This window comes from Salvelinus fontinalis, unplaced genomic scaffold (genome assembly GCF_029448725.1).
Source record: "Salvelinus fontinalis isolate EN_2023a unplaced genomic scaffold, ASM2944872v1 scaffold_0017, whole genome shotgun sequence".
Taxonomy (NCBI): domain Eukaryota; kingdom Metazoa; phylum Chordata; class Actinopteri; order Salmoniformes; family Salmonidae; genus Salvelinus; species Salvelinus fontinalis.
Window position 1 is genome coordinate 524,810 of NW_026600226.1, and position 20,639 is coordinate 545,448.

Consider the following 20,639-nt stretch of genomic DNA (forward strand, 5'->3'; position numbering starts at 1 on the left):
TTGGTTAAGGGCTCGTAAAGCATTCCAAAGTCAAGTCTAGACCTCATTACTATTATTCTTACTCTGCCCCGTTGGTTAAGGGCTCGTAAAGCATTCCTAAGTCAAGTCTAGACCTCATTACTATTATTCTTACTCTGCATCATAGTAGCATCAAGTAGCATCATCTAATCTGTTCAAGACAGCGACAGCATGTGCAGATGTGGTCGTTCGGGTGTTGACGTGCAAAAAGTGAAATAGTATCGTGCAAAGATCGCTTTATATATATATATATTCTCAAAGAAACTACAGGTCGTTTGAAAGCATCATATTTCTGTCACGCTGCTTTTTGTTGACAACTCAAACCACCGCCTTGGATATTCAGCCAATCAGCAGCCACCACTTCTTCTTTGTATTAAAACTGTATTCAGAGGTCATTGGGATTTTTTTATTTTTTTTATTTTACCTTTATTTAAGAGTTCAGTGGGTCTTCTTGATGCCAGATAGAAACATGGGCAAAGAGCATGTGAAACAAAGTGTGCCTCCTAAATCGCACCCTATTCCCTATATAGTGCACTACTTTAGACCAGAGCCCTATAGAACCCTATTCCCTATTATATAGTGCACTACTTTAGACCAGGGCCCTATAGAACCCTATTCCCTATATAGTGCACTACTTTAGACCAGAGCCCTATAGAACCCTATTCCCTATTATATAGTGCACTACTTTAGACCAGGGCCCTATAGAACCCTATTCCCTATATATAGTGCACTACTTGTGTGTGCTATATAGAGTGCCATTTGGAACGCAACCCTAGAGAGTTAGCTCGTTAGCAGTAGCCGTCACATGAAAACATGTTGCATTGTGGAATCCTTGAAGACCAGCCTCAGTGTCTGACATGCTCAGTCAGTGAGTCCTCTTGATGCGTGACAGCGAGTCCATCAACCAACCAGCCAGTCAGTGAGTCCTCCTGATGCGTGACAGGAAGTCAGCGAGTCTATCAACCAGTCAGTGAATCCTCTTGATGCGCGACAGGAACATGGGTCCCCAGGTCTGACCCTGCTGTGGAACCACAAGGAGGCCTAACGAGGGGGTGTGGCCTAATGGGGTGAAGGTGAAGTGTTCCTGGAGTGGGAGGGCTAGCTCCTCCTCCAAGTCTTGAAGCTCCACCCCTGGACAGGTGTTTAGGACCGCCTCCACCACTTCCTGGTTCTCAGAGCGGGACAGGGTGCAGGTGGAGTAGACGACCACGCCCCCCGGACGCACTGCAGCCAGCGCAGACCTGGGGAACAGACAGGATGTGATGAGACAGGATGTGATGACGCACTGCAGCCAGCGCAGACCTGGGGAACAGACAGGATGTGATGAGACAGGATGTGATGACGCACTGCAGCCAACGCAGACCTGGGGAACAGACAGGATGTGATGAGACAGGATGTGATGAGACAGATCAGTAGCAGCTGGAGGAGAGGGCTATGGTTTGATTTTTCAGGTTAAAGGTCAACATAGGCCTGGCCCAGGACTTTTTTTACACCCCGGGCCTCAGAAGTAAGAACACAAAGCTCTGGTGTAAAACCCCACAGTGGAAAAGGGACAACGTGGGCCAGGTATGTCTGTACTGTACGTGGGCCAGGTATGTCTGTACTGTACGTGGGCCAGGTATGTCTGTACGTGGGCCAGGTATGTCTGTACGTAGGCCAGGTTGTCTCTACGTAGGCCAGGTATGTCTGTACGTAGGCCAGGTATGTCTATACGTAGGCCAGATATGTCTGTACGTGGGCCAGGTATGTCTGTACGTGGGCCAGGTATGTCTGTACGTGGGCCAGGTATGTCTGTACGTGGGCCAGGTATGTCTGTACGTGGGCCAGGTATGTCTGTACTGTACGTAGGCCAGGTATGTCTGTACTGTACGTGGGCCAGGTATGTCTATACGTGGGCCAGGTATGTCTGTACTGTACGTAGGCCAGGTATGTCTGTACTGTACGTGGGCCAGGTATGTCTGTACGTGGGCCAGGTAGGTATGTCTGTATGTGGGCCAGCTATGTCTATATGTAGGCCAGGTATGTCTGTATGTAGGCCAGGTATGTCTTGTAGGCCAGGTATGTCTGTACGTAGGCCAGGTATGTCTGTACTGTACGTGGGCCAGGTATGTCTATACTGTACGTGGGCCAGGTATGTCTATACTGTACGTGGGCCAGGTATGTCTGTACGTGGGCCAGGTATGTCTGTACGTGGGCCAGGTATGTCTGTACGTGGGCCAGGTATGTCTGTACGTGGGCCAGGTATGTCTGTACGTGGGCCAGGTATGTCTGTACGTGGGCCAGGTATGTCTGTACGTGGGCCAGGTATGTCTGTACGTGGGCCAGGTATGTCTGTACGTGGACCAGGTATGTCTGTACGTGGACCAGGTATGTCTGTACGTGGACCAGGTATGTCTGTACGTGGGCCAGGTATGTCTGTACGTGGGCCAGGTATATCTCTACGTGGGCCAGGTGTATCTGTACGTGGGCCAGGTATCTCTGTACGTGGACCAGGTATGTCTGTACGTGGGCCAGGTATGTCTGTACGTGGGCCAGGTATGTCTCTACGTGGGCCAGGTGTGTCTGTACGTGGGCCAGGTACGTCTGTACGTAGGCCAGGTACATCTGTACGTAGGCCAGGTATGTCTGTACGTAGGCCAGGTATGTCTGTACGTGGGCCAGGTATGTCTGTACGTGGGCCAGGTATGTCTGTACGTGGGCCAGGTATGTCTGTACGTTGTCCAGGTATGTCTGTACGTGGGCCAGGTATGTCTGTACGTGGGCCAGGTATGTCTATACGTGGGCCAGGTATGTCTCTACGTAGGCCAGGTATGTCTCTACGTAGGCCAGGTATGTCTGTATGTAGGCCAGGTATGTCTGTACGTGGGCCAGGTATGTCTGTACGTGGGCCAGGTATGTCTGTATATTGCCAAGCTGATTTGTAATGGAATGAATGAATTGAATTGATACCTGAGCAGTTGTGTCTGTAGTGTGGGCAGCCTGGCCCTCTCCCTCAACCTCACAGCTCCTCTCTGCTCCCCTCCTGGTCCAGAGGAGAACAGCCAGCTACGATCATTAGAGCATGGAGCATCCAGCAGCACCTAGGAGGGAGGGAGGGAGGAGAGGTAGGGGGGGAGAGAGAAGAGGGAGGGAGAGGGAGAGAAGAGGGAGGGAGAGAGAGAGAGAGAAGAGGGAGGGAAGAGAGGGAGGGGGAGAGAGAAGAGGGAGGGGGGGGGAGAGAAGAGAGAGGGGGGGAGAGAAGAGGGAGGGAGAGGGAGAGAGAGGAGGGGGGGAGAGAGAAGAGGGAGGGAGAGAAGAGGGAGGGAGGAGAGGGAGGGGAGAGAGAAGAGGGAGGGGGGGAGAGAGAAGAGGGAGGGAGAGGGAGAGAGAAGAGGGAGGGGGGGGAGAGAAGAGGGAGGGAGAGGGAGAGAGAGGAGGGGGGGAGAGAGAAGAGGGAGGGAGAGGGAGAGAAGAGGGAGGGAGGAGAGGGAGGGGAGAGAGAAGAGGGAGGGGGGGAGAGAGAAGAGGGAGGGAGAGGGAGAGAGAAGAGGGAGGGGGGGGAGAGAAGAGGGGGGGAGAGAGAAGAGGGAGGGGGGGAGAGAGAGAAGAGGGAGGGGGGGAGAGAGAGAAGAGGGAGGGGGGGGAGAGAGAAGAGGGAGGGAGGCATAAGGCGGGGGGCAGAGAGACAGAGATAAATGGTGAGAGCACTATTCAAATGACTAGTGTCTAATTCAATGAGGTACACTAATGACACAACACAGGAAAGATCCCCAGACTCATGGTCTCTAGTCCCTAACTCCTTTTCTGTTTCAAAGAGAGGAGAGAACAGAGAGGAGAGAGGAGAGAGAGGAGAGAACAGAGAGGAGAGGAGAGAAGAGAGAAGAGAGGAGAGAAGATAGAGAAGAGAGAGGAGAGGAGAGGAGAAGAGATGAGAGAAGATAGAGGAGAGAAGAGAGAGGAGAGGAGAGAGAGGAGAGCAGAGCAGAGAGGAGAGCAGAGCAGAGAGGAGAGAACAGAACAGAACAGAGAGGAGAGAACAGAACAGAGGAGAACAGAACAGAGGAGAACAGAACAGAGAGAGGAGAGAACAGAGAGAGGAGAGAACAGAGAGAGGAGAGAACAGAGAGAGGAGAGAACAGAGAGAGGAGAGAACAGAGAGAGGAGAGAACAGAGAGAGGAGAGAACAGAGAGGAGAGAACAGAGAGAGGAGAGAACAGAGAGGAGAGAACAGAGAGGAGAGAACAGAACAGAGAGGAGAGAACAGAACAGAGAGGAGAGAACAGAACAGAGAGGAGAGAACAGAGAGGAGAGAACAGAGAGGAGAGAACAGAGAGAGGAGAGAACAGAACAGAGAGGAGAGAACAGAGAGGAGAGAACAGAGAGGAGAGAACAGAGAGGAGAGAACAGAGAGGATGACTGTAATGTAGAGTCTCTGTGTGATGCTAAGTGGCGTGTGATGCTAGCTGCTGAGGGGGGATGAGATAGGATGGGTTTCTCTCCTGTGGGTAGAGGGCTCCTCTCCAGTCTGTGAGACGCCGCTAATGAGTGTCACAGAGGAGAACAACAGCTAATCCTACAGCCCTCTGTGGGAGAGGAGATTAGACAGAGAGGCAGGGGGGGGAGAGGAAGAGATGCAGGGGAGGGAGAGAGGAAGAGAAGCAGGGGAGGGAGAGGAAGAGAGGCAGGGGGGGAGAGGTAGAGAGGCAGGTGGGAGAAAGGCAGGGGAGGGAGAGGAAGAGAGGCAGGGGGGGAGAGAGGAAGAGAGGGAGAGGCAGGGGGGAGAGAGGAAGAGAGGGAGAGGCAGGTGAGGGAGAGGAAGAGAGGCAGGGGGGAGAGAGGAAGAGAAACAGGGGGGAGAGAGGAAGAGAAGCAGGGGAGGGAGAGGAAGAGAAGCAGGGGGGAGAGAGGAAGAGAAGCAGGGGAGGGAGAGGAAGAGAGGCAGGGGGAGAGGTAGAGAGGCAGGTGGGAGAAAGGCAGGGGAGGGAGAGGAAAAGAGGCAGGGGGGGAGAGAGGAAGAGAAGCAGGGGGGAGAGAGGAAGAGAAGCAGGGGAGGGAGAGGAAGAGAGGCAGGGGGGGAGAGGAAGAGAGGCAGGGGGGAGAGATGAAGAGAAGCAGGGGGGAGAGAGGAAGAGGCAGGGGGGAGAGAGGAAGAAGAAGCAGGGGGGAGAGAGGAAGAGAGGCAGGGGGAGAGAGGAAGAGGCAGGGGGGAGAGAGGAAGAGAAGCAGGGGGGAGAGAGGAAGAGAGGCAGGGGGGAGAGAGGAAGAGAGGCAGGGGGGAGAGAGGAAGAGAGGCAGGGGGGAGAGAGGAAGAGAAGCAGGGGGGAGAGAGGAAGAGAAGCAGGGGGAGAGAGGAAGAAGAAGCAGGGGGGAGAGAGGAATAGAGGCAGGGGGGAGAGAGGAAGAGAAGCAGGGGGAGAGAGGAAGAGAAGCAGGGGGAGAGAGGAAGAAGAAGCAGGGGGGAGAGAGGAAGAGAGGCAGGGGGGAGAGAGGAAGAGAAGCAGGGGGAGAGAGGAAGAAGAAGCAGGGGGAGAGAGGAAGAGAAGCAGGGGGGAGAGAGGAAGAGAAGCAGGGGGGAGAGAGGAAGAGAAGCAGGGGGGAGAGAGGAAGAGAAGCAGGGGGGAGAGAGGAAGAGAGGCAGGGGGAAGAGAGGCAGGGGGGAGAGAGGAAGAGAAGCAGGGGGGAGAGAGGAAGAGAGGCAGGGGGGAGAGAGGAAGAGAGGCAGGGGAGAGAGGAAGAGAAGCAGGGGGAGAGAGGAAGAAGAAGCAGGGGGGAGAGAGGAAGAGAGGCAGGGGGGAGAGAGGAAGAGAGGCAGGGGGGAGAGAGGAAGAGAGGCAGGGGGGAGAGAGGAAGAGAAGCAGGGGGGAGAGAGGAAGAAGAAGCAGGGGGGAGAGAGGAAGAAGAAGCAGGGGGAGAGAGGAAGAGAAGCAGGGGGGAGAGAGGAATAGAGGCAGGGGGAGAGAGGAAGAGAGGCAGGGGGGAGAGAGGAAGAGAAGCAGGGGGGAGAGAGGAAGAGAGGCAGGGGGGAGAGAGGAAGAGAAGCAGGGGGGAGAGAGGAAGAGAGGCAGGGGGGAGAGAGGAAGAGAGGCAGGGGGGAGAGAGGAAGAGAAGCAGGGGGAGAGAGGAAGAGAAGCAGGGGGAGAGAGGAAGAAGAAGCAGGGGGGAGAGAGGAAGAGAGGCAGGGGGGAGAGAGGAAGAGAAGCAGGGGGGAGAGAGGAAGAGAAGCAGGGGGAGAGAGGAAGAAGAAGCAGGGGGAGAGAGGAAGAGAAGCAGGGGGAGAGAGGAAGAGAAGCAGGGGGGAGAGAGGAAGAGAAGCAGGGGGGAGAGAGGAAGAGAAGCAGGGGGGAGAGAGGAAGAGAGGAAGGGGGAAGAGAGGCAGGGGGGAGAGAGGAAGAGAAGCAGGGGGGAGAGAGGAAGAGAGGCAGGGGGGAGAGAGGAAGAGAGGCAGGGGAGAGAGGAAGAGAAGCAGGGGGAGAGAGGAAGAAGAAGCAGGGGGGAGAGAGGAAGAGAGGCAGGGGGGAGAGAGGAAGAGAGGCAGGGGGGAGAGAGGAAGAGAGGCAGGGGGGAGAGAGGAAGAGAAGCAGGGGGGAGAGAGGAAGAAGAAGCAGGGGGGAGAGAGGAAGAAGAAGCAGGGGGAGAGAGGAAGAGAAGCAGGGGGGAGAGAGGAATAGAGGCAGGGGGAGAGAGGAAGAGAAGCAGGGGGGAGAGAGGAAGAGAAGCAGGGGGGAGAGAGGAAGAGAGGCAGGGGGGAGAGAGGAAGAGAAGCAGGGGGGAGAGAGGAAGAGAGGCAGGGGGGAGAGAGGAAGAGAGGCAGGGGGGAGAGAGGAAGAGAGGCAGGGGGGAGAGAGGAAGAGAAGCAGGGGGGAGAGAGGAAGAGAAGCAGGGGGGAGAGAGGAAGAGAGGCAGGGGGGAGAGAGGAAGAGAGGCAGGGGGGAGAGAGGAAGAGAGGCAGGGGGGAGAGAGGAAGAGAAGCAGGGGGGAGAGAGGAAGAGAGGCAGGGGGAGAGAGGAAGAAGAAGCAGGGGGGAGAGAGGAATAGAGGCAGGGGGGAGAGAGGAAGAGAGGCAGGGGGGAGAGAGGAAGAAGAAGCAGGGGGGAGAGAGGAAGAAGAAGCAGGGGGGAGAGAGGAAGAGAAGCAGGGGGGAGAGAGGAAGAGAGCAGGGGGGGAGGAAGAGAGCAGGGGGGAGAGAGGAAGAAGAAGCAGGGGGGAGAGAGGAATAGAGGCAGGGGGGAGAGAGGAAGAGAGGCAGGGGGGAGAGAGGAAGAAGAAGCAGGGGGGAGAGAGGAAGAAGAAGCAGGGGGGAGAGAGGAAGAAGAAGCAGGGGGGAGAGAGGAAGAGAGCAGGGGGGGAGGAAGAGAGCAGGGGGGAGAGAGGAAGAGAGGCAGGGGGAGAGAGGAAGAAGAAGCAGGGGGGAGAGAGGAATAGAGGCAGGGGGGAGAGAGGAAGAGAAGCAGGGGGAGAGAGGAAGAGAAGCAGGGGGGAGAGAGGAAGAGAGGCAGGGGGAGAGAGGAAGAGAAGCAGGGGGGAGAGAGGAATAGAGGCAGGGGGGAGAGAGGAAGAAGAAGCAGGGGGGAGAGAGGAAGAGAAGCAGGGGGGAGAGAGGAAGAGAGGCAGGGGGGAGAGAGGAAGAAGAAGCAGGGGGGGAGAGAGGAAGAAGAAGCAGGGGGGAGAGAGGAAGAGAAGCAGGGGGGAGAGAGGAATAGAGGCAGGGGGGAGAGAGGAAGAAGAAGCAGGGGGGAGAGAGGAAGAGAAGCAGGGGGGAGAGAGGAATAGAGGCAGGGGGGAGAGAGGAAGAAGAAGCAGGGGGGAGAGAGGAAGAAGAAGCAGGGGGGAGAGAGGAAGAAGAAGCAGGGGGGGAGAGAGGAAGAAGAAGCAGGGGGGAGAGAGGAAGAAGAAGCAGGGGGGAGAGAGGAAGAGAGCAGGGGGGGAGGAAGAGAAGCAGGGGGGAGAGAGGAAGAGAAGCAGGGGGGAGAGAGGAAGAAGAAGCAGGGGGGAGAGAGGAAGAAGAAGCAGGGGGGGAGAGAGGAAGAAGAAGCAGGGGGGAGAGAGGAAGAGAGCAGGGGGGGAGGAAGAGAAGCAGGGGGGAGAGAGGAAGAGAAGCAGGGGGGAGAGAGGAAGAGAGGCAGGGGGGAGAGAGGAAGAGAGGCAGGGGGGAGAGAGGAAGAAGAAGCAGGGGGGAGAGAGGAAGAAGAAGCAGGGGGGGAGAGAGGAAGAAGAAGCAGGGGGGAGAGAGGAAGAGAGCAGGGGGGGAGGAAGAGAAGCAGGGGGGAGAGAGGAAGAGAAGCAGGGGGGAGAGAGGAAGAAGAAGCAGGGGGGAGAGAGGAAGAAGAAGCAGGGGGGGAGAGAGGAAGAAGAAGCAGGGGGGAGAGAGGAAGAGAGCAGGGGGGGAGGAAGAGAAGCAGGGGGGAGAGAGGAAGAGAAGCAGGGGGGAGAGAGGAAGAGAGGCAGGGGGGAGAGAGGAAGAAGAAGCAGGGGGGAGAGAGGAAGAAGAAGCAGGGGGGAGAGAGGAAGAAGAAGCAGGGGGGGAGAGAGGAAGAAGAAGCAGGGGGGAGAGAGGAAGAGAGCAGGGGGGGAGGAAGAGAAGCAGGGGGGAGAGAGGAAGAGAAGCAGGGGGGAGAGAGGAAGAGAGGCAGGGGGGAGAGAGGAAGAAGAAGCAGGGGGAGAGAGGAAGAAGAAGCAGGGGGGAGAGAGGAAGAGAGGCAGGGGGAGAGAGGAAGAGAGGCAGGGGGGAGAGAGGAATAGAGGCAGGGGGGAGAGAGGAAGAAGAAGCAGGGGGGGAGGAAGAGAAGCAGGGGGGAGAGAGGAAGAGAGGCAGGGGGAGAGAGGAAGAGAAGCAGGGGGGAGAGAGGAATAGAGGCAGGGGGGAGAGAGGAAGAGAGGCAGGGGGGAGAGAGGAAGAGAAGCAGGGGGAGAGAGGAAGAAGAAGCAGGGGGAGAGAGGAAGAGAGGCAGGGGGGAGAGAGGAATAGAGGCAGGGGGGAGAGAGGAAGAAGAAGCAGGGGGGAGAGAGGAAGAAGAAGCAGGGGGGAGAGAGGAAGAGAAGCAGGGGGGAGAGAGGAAGAAGAAGCAGGGGGGAGAGAGGAAGAGAGGCAGGGGGGGAGAGAGGAAGAAGAAGCAGGGGGGGAGAGAGGAAGAAGAAGCAGGGGGGAGAGAGGAAGAGAAGCAGGGGGGAGAGAGGAAGAGAGCAGGGGGGGAGGAAGAGAGCAGGGGGGAGGAAGAGAGGCAGGGGGGAGAGAGGAAGAAGAAGCAGGGGGGAGAGAGGAAGAAGAAGCAGGGGGGAGAGAGGAAGAGAGGCAGGGGGAGAGAGGAAGAGAAGCAGGGGGGAGAGAGGAATAGAGGCAGGGGGGAGAGAGGAAGAGAGGCAGGGGGGAGAGAGGAAGAGAAGCAGGGGGAGAGAGGAAGAAGAAGCAGGGGGGAGAGAGGAAGAGAAGCAGGGGGGAGAGAGGAATAGAGGCAGGGGGGAGAGAGGAAGAGAGGCAGGGGGGAGAGAGGAAGAAGAAGCAGGGGGGAGAGAGGAAGAGAGGCAGGGGGAGAGAGGAAGAAGAAGCAGGGGGGAGAGAGGAAGAGAGGCAGGGGGAGAGAGGAAGAAGAAGCAGGGGGGAGAGAGGAAGAGAAGCATGGGGGAGAGAGGAAGAGAAGCAGGGGGGAGAGAGGAAGAGAGGCAGGGGGAAGAGAGGCAGGGGGGAGAGAGGAAGAAGAAGAGGGGGGAGAGAGGAAGAAGAAGCAGGGGGGAGAGAGGAAGAGAGGCAGGGGGAGAGAGGAAGAGAAGCAGGGGGGAGAGAGGAATAGAGGCAGGGGGGAGAGAGGAAGAGAGGCAGGGGGGAGAGAGGAAGAGAGGCAGGGGGGAGAGAGGAAGAGAAGCAGGGGGGGAGAGAGGAAGAAGAAGCAGGGGGAGAGAGGAAGAAGAAGCAGGGGGGGAGAGAGGAAGAAGAAGCAGGGGGGGAGAGAGGAAGAAGAAGCAGGGGGGGAGAGAGGAAGAAGAAGCAGGGGGGAGAGAGGAAGAAGAAGCAGGGGGAGAGAGGAAGAGAGGCAGGGGGGAGAGAGGAATAGAGGCAGGGGGGAGAGAGGAAGAAGAAGCAGGGGGGGAGAGAGGAAGAGAAGCAGGGGGGAGAGAGGAAGAGGCAGGGGGGAGAGAGGAAGAGAAGCAGGGGGGAGAGAGGAAGAGAGGCAGGGGGGAGAGAGGAATAGAGGCAGGGGGGAGAGAGGAAGAGAGGCAGGGGGGAGAGAGGAAGAAGAAGCAGGGGGGAGAGAGGAAGAGAGGCAGGGGGAGAGAGGAAGAGAAGCAGGGGGGAGAGAGGAAGAGAGGCAGGGGGAGAGAGGAAGAAGAAGCAGGGGGGAGAGAGGAAGAGAAGCAGGGGGAGAGAGGAAGAGAAGCAGGGGGGAGAGAGGAAGAGAGGCAGGGGGAGAGAGGAAGAAGAAGCAGGGGGGAGAGAGGAAGAGAGGCAGGGGGGAGAGAGGAAGAGAGGCAGGGGGGAGAGAGGAAGAAGAAGCAGGGGGGAGAGAGGAAGAAGAAGCAGGGGGGAGAGAGGAAGAAGAAGCAGGGGGGAGAGAGGAAGAAGAAGCAGGGGGGAGAGAGGAAGAGAGGCAGGGGGGAGAGAGGAAGAGAAGCATGGGGGAGAGAGGAAGAGAAGCAGGGGGGAGAGAGGAAGAGAGGCAGGGGGGGAGAGAGGAAGAGAAGCAGGGGGGAGAGAGGAAGAGAGCAGGGGGGAGAGAGGAAGAGAAGCAGGGGGGAGAGAGGAAGAGAAGCATGGGGGAGAGAGGAAGAGAGGCAGGGGGGAGAGAGGAAGAAGAAGCAGGGGGGAGAGAGGAAGAAGAAGCAGGGGGGAGAGAGGAAGAAGAAGCAGGGGGGAGAGAGGAAGAGAAGCAGGGGGGAGAGAGGAAGAGAAGCAGGGGGGAGAGAGGAAGAGAAGCAGGGGGGAGAGAGGAAGAGAGGCAGGGGGGGAGAGAGGAAGAGAAGCAGGGGGGAGAGAGGAAGAGAGGCAGGGGGGAGAGAGGAAGAGAGGCAGGGGGGAGAGAGGAAGAGAGGCAGGGGGGAGAGAGGAAGAAGAAGCAGGGGGGAGAGAGGAAGAAGAAGCAGGGGGGAGAGAGGAAGAAGAAGCAGGGGGGAGAGAGGAAGAGAAGCAGGGGGGAGAGAGGAAGAGAAGCAGGGGGGAGAGAGGAAGAGAAGCAGGGGGGAGAGAGGAAGAGAAGCAGGGGGGAGAGAGGAAGAGAGGCAGGGGGAGAGAGGAAGAGAAGCAGGGGGGAGAGAGGAAGAGAGGCAGGGGGAGAGAGGAAGAAGAAGCAGGGGGAGAGAGGAAGAAGAAGCAGGGGGGAGAGAGGAAGAGAGGCAGGGGGGAGAGAGGAAGAAGAAGCAGGGGGGAGAGAGGAAGAGAAGCAGGGGGGAGAGAGGAAGAGAAGCAGGGGGGAGAGAGGAAGAGAGGCAGGGGGGAGAGAGGAAGAGAGGCAGGGGGGAGAGAGGAAGAGAAGCAGGGGGGAGAGAGGAAGAGAAGCATGGGGGAGAGAGGAAGAGAAGCAGGGGGGAGAGAGGAAGAGAAGCAGGGGGGAGAGAGGAAGAGAAGCAGGGGGGAGAGAGGAAGAGAAGCAGGGGGAGAGAGGAAGAAGAAGCAGGGGGAGAGAGGAAGCAGAAGCAGGGGGAGAGAGGAAGAAGAAGCAGGGGGAGAGAGGAAGAGAAGCAGGGGGGAGAGAGGAAGAGAGGCAGGGGGGGAGAGAGGAAGAGAAGCAGGGGGGAGAGAGGAAGAGAGGCAGGGGGGAGAGAGGAAGAGAAGCAGGGGGGAGAGAGGAAGAGAGGCAGGGGGAGAGAGGAAGAGGCAGGGGGGAGAGAGGAAGAGAGGCAGGGGGGGAGAGAGGAAGAGAAGCAGGGGGGAGAGAGGAAGAGAGGCAGGGGGGAGAGAGGAAGAGAAGCAGGGGGGAGAGAGGAAGAGAGGCAGGGGGAGAGAGGAAGAGGCAGGGGGGAGAGAGGAAGAGGCAGGGGGGAGAGAGGAAGAGAGGCAGGGGGGAGAGAGGAAGAGAGGCAGGGGGGAGAGAGGAAGAGAGGCAGGGGGGAGAGAGGAATAGAAGCAGGGGGGAGAGAGGAAGAGAGGCAGGGGGGAGAGAGGAAGAAGAAGCAGGGGGGAGAGAGGAAGAGAAGCAGGGGGGAGAGAGGAAGAGAGGCAGGGGGGGAGAGAGGAAGAGAAGCAGGGGGGAGAGAGGAAGAGAGGCAGGGGGGAGAGAGGAAGAGAAGCAGGGGGGAGAGAGGAAGAAGAAGCAGGGGGGAGAGAGGAAGAGAGCAGGGGGGGAGGAAGAGAGCAGGGGGGAGGAAGAGAGCAGGGGGGAGGAAGAGAGCAGGGGGGAGGAAGAGAGCAGGGGGGAGGAAGAGAGCAGGGGGGGAGGAAGAGAGCAGGGGGGAGAGGCAGGGGGGAGAGAGGAAGAGAAGCAGGGGGGAGAGAGGAAGAAAAGCAGGGGTTAGAGTGTAGAGGCGGCAGGTAGCCTAGTGGTTAGAGTGTAGAGGCAGCAGGTAAGCCTAGTGGTTAGAGTGTAGAGGTGGCAGGTAGCCTAGTGGTTAGAGTGTAGAGGTGGAAGGTAGTCTAGTGGTTAGAGTGTAGAGGTGGCAGGTAGCCTAGTGGTTAGAGTGTAGAGGTGGCAGGTAGCCTAGTGGTTAGAGTGTAGAGGTGGCAGGTAGCCTAGTGGTTAGAGTGTAGAGGCGGCAGGTAGCCTAGTGGTTAGAGCGTAGAGGCGGCAGGTCGCCTAGTGGTTAGAGTGTAGGGGCGGCAGGTCGCCTAGTGGTTAGAGTGTAGAGGTGGCAGGTAGTCTAGTGGTTAGAGTGTAGAGGTGGCAGGTAGCCTAGTGGTTAGAGTCTAGAGGTGGTAGGTAGTCTAGTGGTTAGAGTGTAGAGACGGCAGGTAGCCTAGTGGTTAGAGTGTAGAGGTGGCAGGTAGCCTAGTGGTTAGAGTGTAGAGGTGGTAGGTAGTCTAGTGGTTAGAGTGTAGAGGAGGCAGGTAGCCTAGTGGTTAGAGTGTAGAGGTGGCAGGTAGCCTAGTGGTTAGAGTGTAGAGGTGGCAGGTAGTCTAGTGGTTAGAGTGTAGAGGCGGGAGGTAGCCTAGTGGTTAGAGTGTAGAGGTGGCAGGTAGTCTAGTGGTTAGAGTGTAGAGGCGGCAGGTAGCCTAGTGGTTAGAGTGTAGAGGTGGCAGGTAGCCTAGTGGTTAGACTGTAGAGGTGGCAGGTAGCCTAGTGGTTAGAGTGTAGAGGTGGCAGGTAGTCTAGTGGTTAGAGTGTAGAGGTGGCAGGTAGCCTAGTGGTTAGAGTGTAGAGATGGCAGGTAGCCTAGTGGTTAGAGTGTAGAGGTGGCAGGTAGCCTAGTGGTTAGAGTGTAGGGGTGGCAGGTAGCCTAGTGGTTAGAGTGTAGGGGTGGCAGGTAGCCTAGTGGTTAGAGGGGCAGCAGGTAGCCTAGTGGTTAGAGTGTCGAGGTGGCAGGTAGCCTAGTGGTTAGAGTGTAGAGGTCCCAGGTAGCCTAGTGGTTAGAGTGTAGGGGTGGCAGGTAGCCTAGTGGTTAGAGGGGCAGCAGGTAGCCTAGTGGTTAGAGTGTCGAGGTGGCAGGTAGCCTAGTGGTTAGAGTGTAGAGGTGGCAGGTAGCCTAGTGGTTAGAGTGTAGAGGTGGCAGGTAGCCTAGTGGTTAGAGTGTAGAGGTGGCAGGTAGCCTAGTGGTTAGAGTGTAGAGGAGGCAGGTAGCCTAGTGGTTAGAGTGTAGAGGTGGCAGGTAGCCTAGTGGTTAGAGTGTAGAGGAGGCAGGTAGCCTAGTGGTTAGAGTGTAGAGGTGGCAGGTAGTCTAGTGGTTAGAGTGTAGAGGCGGCAGGTAGCCTAGTGGTTAGAGTGTAGAGGAGGCAGGTAGCCTAGTGGTTAGAGTGTAGAGGTGGCAGGTAGTCTAGTGGTTAGAGTGTAGAGGCGGCAGGTAGCCTAGTGGTTAGAGTGTAGAGGAGGCAGGTAGCCTAGTGGTTAGAGTGTAGAGGTGGCAGGTAGCCTAGTGGTTAGAGTGTAGAGGTGGCAGGTAGCCTAGTGGTTAGAGTGTAGAGGAGGCAGGTAGCCTAGTGGTTAGAGTGTAGAGGTGGCAGGTAGTCTAGTGGTTAGAGTGTAGAGGTGGCAGGTAGTCTAGTGGTTAGAGTGTAGAGGTGGCAGGTAGCCTAGTGGTTAGAGTGTAGAGGTGGCAGGTAGTCTAGTGGTTAGAGTGTAGAGGTGGCAGGTAGTCTAGTGGTTAGAGTGTAGAGGTGGCAGGTAGTCTAGTGGTTAGAGTGTAGAGGAGGCAGGTAGCCTAGTGGTTAGAGTGTAGAGGTGGCAGGTAGCCTAGTGGTTAGAGTGTAGAGGAGGCAGGTAGCCTAGTGGTTAGAGTGTAGAGGTGGCAGGTAGCCTAGTGGTTAGAGTGTAGAGGTGGCAGGTAGCCTAGTGGTTAGAGTGTAGAGGTGGCAGGTAGCCTAGTGGTTAGAGTGTAGAGGTGGCAGGTAGCCTAGTGGTTAGAGTGTAGAGGTGGCAGGTAGCCTAGTGGTTATAGTGTAGAGGTGGCAGGTAGCCTAGTGGTTAGAGTATAGAGGTGGCAGGTAGCAGGTAACCTAGTGGTTAGAGTATAGAGGTGGCAGGTAGCCTAGTGGTTAGAGTGTAGAGGTGGCAGGTAGCCTAGTGGTTAGAGTGTAGAGGCGGCAGGTAGCCTAGTGGTTAGAGTGTAGAGGTGGCAGGTAGCCTAGTGGTTAGAGTGTAGAGGTGGCAGGTAGCCTAGTGGTTAGAGTGTAGAGGTGGCAGGTAGCCTAGTGGTTAGAGTGTAGAGGTGGCAGGTAGCCTAGTGGTTAGAGTGTAGAGGAGGCAGGTAACCTAGTGGTTAGAGTGTAGAGGTGGCAGGTAGCCTAGTGGTTAGAGTGTAGAGGTGGCAGGTAGCCTAGTGGTTAGAGTGTAGAGGTGGCAGGTAGCCTAGTGGTTAGAGTGTAGAGGTTGTTGTTAGAATCTGGCAAATGATTTGCCCTCTATGGCTGTGAAGTCTGTAGTCCACTCACTAACAACAACAACAACAAAAAAATCACAAAATGGGACAAAAACCCCAATCAATTGAGACTGCATGCAGAATTCTGCAACAACAAAATAAAAATACTTTGTGTACAAGACAAAACCCCAAACAATACATAAATACAGAATGATGACTAAACCCGTCCGCAGAGACAAACACGGTACCAGGAGTTCATGTGACTCTGGGGAAGTAGATAAAAGACCTTCCTGTCGACATCCTGGAGTATCCCCTTTAACCTCTATTTAACCAGACAAATCCGTTAAGAACAAATTCTTATTTACAATGACAGCCAAATGGGATTTTGATTTGATCGCCATTCAGAAGAACAAGAGCTCCCCCTGCTGGAACTGCAAGTTGGAGACGCTCACATCAGAGAAATTCAAAACTGTGGCTCTTCCTCAATCCACGACTCGTTGCAGCCTGTCTCCTAGCCCCTTGGAGAAACCAGTCTGAAGGGAGGGAGCTTCTCCTCCAATACGGCTGAGAAGGAAGCAGGTAAGGAGATAGGATGCACCACAAAGTGAGATGGAGCCCGTGTGTCTTGAATGCAGGATGACAAAAAAAAAAGTCGTCCATTTTCTTCTCTCACCTTGTCATACGTTCCGGCTTCACTCTGCCCAAAGATCCGTCCATCCTGATTGGACACGGTGACAGTGCTGCTCAGCGATTGGGGGATGAAGGATTCCAGTGTTTTGGCCAGCCAATCACGTCGGTGTGGGTCCATTTCATTACAACACAACAGAGCTGGAACACAACAGCAGATTAGACTGACTATCATAACATAACGGTGTTAACCAGCCAAGAGGGGGGGACATGGAACAGCCGATTAAAGAGTTTTACAGGACCTGGGTTAGCAGTCCTACCCCTACACCCTTAGCCCCTATACCCTAACGACTTAGCCCCTACACCCTTAGCCCCTATACCCTACACCCTTAGCCCCTATACCCTACACCCTTAGCCCCTATACCCTACACCCTTAGCCCCTATACCCTTAGCCCCTATACCCTACACCCTTAGCCCCTACACCCTTAGCCCCTAGTCTGTAGTATAGCCAAGGCCTTCCCTCCAGGAGCAGAGCAGAGATCCAGGACCCTGTCCCCCTCCCCTCCCCTACACCCTAACCCCTAACAGTGTACTGCTCACGTCCTGACCTGGGTCAGCAGTCTGTAGTATAGCCAAGGCCTTCCCTCCAGGAGCAGAGCAGAGATCCAGGACCCTGTCCCCCTCCTCCACCCCCAGGGCTAAGACAGGCAGCAGAGAGGCAGCGTTCAGCAGGAAGTAGGGTTTCAACTGGCCCCGGCGGTGAGGAGGACCGGGGTAACGCACTGGGGAGGGGTGGATGAAACACTGCAGGGAGGGAGGGAGAGGAGGACCGGGGAGAGGGATGGAGCTAGGCTGGGTGGGAGAGGTAGGGTGAGGCTGGGTGGGAGAGGTAGGGTGAGGCTGGGTGGGAGAGGTAGGGGGAGGCTGAGTGGGAGAGGTAGGGGGAGGCTGAGTGGGAGAGGTAGGGGGAGGCTGGGGGAGAGAGGAGATGAGAGGCAGGTCTGTGTGGGGTAGTAGGCTGATGAAGCCTTGCCCTTGGAGGCGCCGTTTGACGTCTGACACATCAGTAAAGCGGTTGAGCATCACTCCATACTGCCAGCCCCCAGGGTTCAACAACACAGCCCTGTAGGAGACAGGAGGAGAGGGGAGGTTGAGCATCACACCATACTGCCAGCCCCCAGGGTTCAACAACACAGCCCTGTAGGAGACAGGAGGAGAGGAGAGGAGGTTGAGCATCACTCCATACTGCCAGCCCCCAGGGTTCAACAACACAGGCCTGTAGGAGACAGGAGGAGAGGAGGTTGAGCATCACTCCATACTGCCAGCCCCCAGGGTTCAACAACACAGCCCTGTAGGAGACAGGAGGGGAGGAGGTTGAGCATCACTCCATACTGCCAGCCCCCAGAGTTCAACAACACCTTTCCCTTTGTCAGGGAGGTGACCAAGAACCCGATGGTCACTCTGATAGTGCTCTAGAGATCCTCTGTGGAGATGGGAGAACCTTCCAGAAGGACAATCATCTCTGCAGCAATCCACCAAGCAGGCCTTTATGGTAGAGTGGCCAGATGGAAGCCACTCCTCAGTAAAAGGCACATGACAGCCCACTTGGAGTTTGCCAAAAGCCACCTAAAGACTCTCAGACCATGAGAAACAAGATTCTCTGCTCTGATGGAACCAAGATTGAACTCTTTGGCCTGAATGCCAAGTGTCACGTCTGGAGAAAACCAGGCCCCATCCCTACGGTGAAGCCTAGTGGTGGGGATGTTTATCAGCGGCAGGGACTTGGAGACTAGTCAGGATCGAGGGAAAGATGAACGGAGCAAAGTACAGAGAGATCCTTGATGAAAACCTGCTATAGGGCTCTCAGGACCTGAGACTGGGGCGAAGGTTCACCTTCCAACAGGACAACAACCCTGAGCACACAGCCAAGACAACGCAGGAGTGACTTCGGGACAAGTCTCTGAATGTCCTTGAGTGGCCCAGCCGGAGCCCGGACTTGAACCCGATCGAACATCTCTGGAGAAACCTGAAAACAGCTGTGCAGCGACACTCCCCATCCAACCTGACAGAGTTTAAGAGGATCTGCAGAGAAGAATGGGAGAAACTCCCTAAATACAGGTGTGCCAAGCTTGTAGCGTCAGACCCAAGATAGACTCGAGGCTTTAATCGCTGCCAAAGGTGCTTCAACAAAGTACTGAGTAAAGGGTCTGAATACTGATGTAAAAGTTTGATTTCAGGTTGTTGTTTTTTAAATACATTTGCAAAACTCTTAACCTATTTTGTCATTATGGGGTATTGTGATGTCATTATGGGGTATTGTGATGTCATTATGGGGTATTGTGTGTAGATTGATGAGACGTTTTAGAATAAGGCTGTAACTTAACAAAATGTGTGTGGGGGGGGGGGGGGGGGGGGTCGATGGGGTCTGAATACTTCCAGAATACACTGCACAACTTTAGACCTATAGGGAATACGGTGCCATTTGGGAAACAGACTACCACAGAGTTCCCATCAGATTTAAGTTCACAGTAGTAAACCGATTTATAATACTGTTATTGGCACGTAATGCTGCATAAACCGTGTAAGATAAGAGGATGAGGTGAACGCGTACATACCTTGCAGACGGCCATAGGGGACCAAGTTCTTGGCCGTACTGTTGGTCAAAATGGTCCAATATGACTTTACACACCCGTTTCTGTTTCTCAGGTCGGGAAGGAACCTGTGAGTTTGAGGAACACGTCTAGATTCAAACAGGACGGCTGATGAGTGTGTGCAACTAAAGTATAACTAATCTAATCAATTATTTGATCAAATAACCAACAGTGAATTTTGTCAACGTTAATACCAGAAACAAATAACCCACAAACGTATCGTCTGCTTGTCCTATACGTATATTATTTCGATCCAACCTTACCCGTTCGGTCGGAACAGTTCGCTCCTCTCTCGACAGGTCCTGTCCACGGTCGGGACCGATAACGGAGTTGCACGACAGTAACCTCTGACATTTCGACGACTGCGAAAGTCTCCACTTTAGAATAAATAACTCTCCCGAGACTAAACGTCTAAACATTTCATAAATAAATCCAAATTAATCAATTTAAGCAAACGGTTGACTGACCGACAGTTCATTTGTGTTTTTCTTTAGACATGTCCGTCTCTTAAAATGTACCCCCTTCTCCTTGGCTATTTTAAACTAAGTTCCCCTCCCTAACATCAAGCAAAATTGAGACCCAAAGATTTTGGAATAGATACGGGTACATATCATATACATCTCCTCATTCAAGGGTTTTTCTATATTTTCTACATTGTAGAATAACAGTGAAGACATCAAAACTATGAAATAACACATATGGAACCATGTAGTAACCAAAAAAGTGTTAAATTAAAATATATTTCAGATTTGAGATATTTTAAAGTAGCCACCCTTTGCCTTGATGACAGCTTTGCACACTCTTGGCACTCTCAACCAGCTTCACCTGGAATACTTTCCAACAGTCTTGAAGGAGTTTCCACATATGCTGAGCACTTGTTGGCTGCTTTTCCTTCACTCTGCGGTACAACTCATCCCCAAACCATCTCAAATTGGGTTGAGGCCGGGTGATTGTGGACGCCAAAAGAGTTTGGAATAGAGACAAGGGGTACAAATCATATACGTATTTATTAGCATTTCATAACAAAAATTTACAAGGTAGAAAATGTGACTATGAAATCCCAAGAATATAGCTGTGTGACTAAAGTATTATGTTATGGAAATGTCCAAGATACATTCACATGGTAAGATGTGGCCTACAGTCATACAATAACAGGACATTACACATATAGTGTAGAAACGGGATCAGCCTCGATGGGGCGTAGAAACGGGGTCAGCCTCGATGGAGTGTAGAAACGGGGTCAGTCTCGATGGGGTGTAGAAACGGGGTCAGACTCGATGGGGTGTAGAAACGGGGTCAGTCTCGATGGAGTGTAGAAACGGGGTCAGTCTCGATGGAGTGTAGAAACGGGGTCAGTCTCGATGGAGTGTAGAAACGGGGTCAGTCTCGATGGAGTGTAGAAACGGGGTCAGTCTCGATGGAGTGTAAAAACGGGGTCAGTCTCGATGGAGTGTAGAAACGGGGTCAGTCTCGATGGAGTGTAGAAACGGGGTCAGTCTCGATGGAGTGTAGAAACGGGGTCAGTCTCGATGGGGTGTAGAAACGGGGTCAGTCTCGATGGAGTGTAGAAACGGGGTCAGTCTGGATGGAGTGTAGAAACGGGGTCAGTCTGGATGGAGTGTAGAAACGGGGTCAGTCTGGATGGAGTGTAGAAACGGGGTCAGTCTGGATGGGGTGTAGAAACGGGGTCAGTCTCGATGCGGTGTAGAAACGGGGTCAGTCTCGATGGGGTGTAGAAACGGGGTCAGTCTCGATGCGGTGTAGAAACGGGGTCAGTCTCGATGCGGTGTAGAAACGGGGTCAGTCTCGATGGGGTGTAGAAACGGGGTCAGTCTCGATGCGGTGTAGAAACGGGGTCAGTCTCGATGCGGTGTAGAAACGGGGTCAGTCTCGATGCAGTGTAGAAACGGGGTCAGTCTCGATGCAGTGTAGAAACGGGGTCAGTCTCGATGCAGTGTAGAAACGGGGTCAGTCTCGATGCAGTGTAGAAACGGGGTCAGTCTCGATGCAGTGTAGAAACGGGGTCAGTCTCGATGCAGTGTAGAAACGGGGTCAGTCTCGATGCAGTGTAGAAACGGGGTCAGTCTCGATGGAGTGTAGAAACGGGGTCAGTCTCGATGGAGTGTAGAAACGGGGTCAGTCTCGATGGAGTGTAGAAACGGGGTCAGTCTCGATGGAGTGTAGAAACGGGGTCAGTCTCGATGGAGTGTAGAAACGGGGTCAGTCTCGATGGAGTGTAGAAACGGGGTCAGTCTCGATGGAGTGTAGAAACGGGGTCAGTCTCGATGGAGTGTAGAAACGGGGTCAGTCTCGATGGAGTGTAGAAACGGGGTCAGTCTCGATGGAGTGTAGAAACGGGGTCAGTCTCGATGGAGTGTAGAAACGGGGTCAGTCTCGATGGAGTGTAGAAACGGGGTCAGTCTCGATGGG

The 20,639-nt window shown here is 55.0% G+C and overlaps 1 protein-coding gene across 3 annotated transcripts; it reads right to left on the minus strand.

The window, feature by feature from the left end:
- Nucleotides 1-417: 417 nt before the first annotated feature.
- Nucleotides 418-19,119, minus strand: LOC129842132 (tRNA (cytosine(34)-C(5))-methyltransferase, mitochondrial-like). Of its 3 annotated transcripts, none has more exons than XM_055910534.1 (6): nucleotides 18,473-18,932; nucleotides 18,174-18,298; nucleotides 16,167-16,681; nucleotides 15,605-15,759; nucleotides 2,968-3,098; nucleotides 418-1,259 (listed from the first exon to the last, which is right to left on the minus strand). In XM_055910534.1, the coding sequence occupies exons 1-6, from the start codon at nucleotides 18,626-18,628 to the stop codon at nucleotides 986-988; spliced, it is 1,356 nt and encodes a 451-aa protein (XP_055766509.1). In that variant the 5' UTR covers nucleotides 18,629-18,932; the 3' UTR covers nucleotides 418-985. The 3 variants fall into 3 exon arrangements, with proteins under 3 accessions (XP_055766509.1, XP_055766510.1, XP_055766511.1); XM_055910535.1 differs by having other exon boundaries at nucleotides 18,174-18,277; nucleotides 18,473-18,921; XM_055910536.1 differs by having other exon boundaries at nucleotides 1,089-1,320; nucleotides 18,473-19,119.
- Between the last annotated feature and the right edge of the window lie 1,520 nt (nucleotides 19,120-20,639).

Excerpts from the sequence above, each read along its gene's own strand:
- LOC129842132 (XM_055910534.1), bottom strand. The coding sequence starts at position 18,628 with ATGTTTAGACGTTTAGTCTCGGGAGAGTTATTTATTCTAAAGTGGAGA. Across the intron at positions 15,760-16,166 it reads ACTACAGACTGCTGACCCAG|CTCTGTTGTGTTGTAATGAA; the intron begins GTCAGGACGTGA and ends GTTGTGTTCCAG. Across the intron at positions 3,099-15,604 it reads AAGCCGGAACGTATGACAAG|GTGCTGCTGGATGCTCCATG; the intron begins GTGAGAGAAGAA and ends CCTCCCTCCTAG.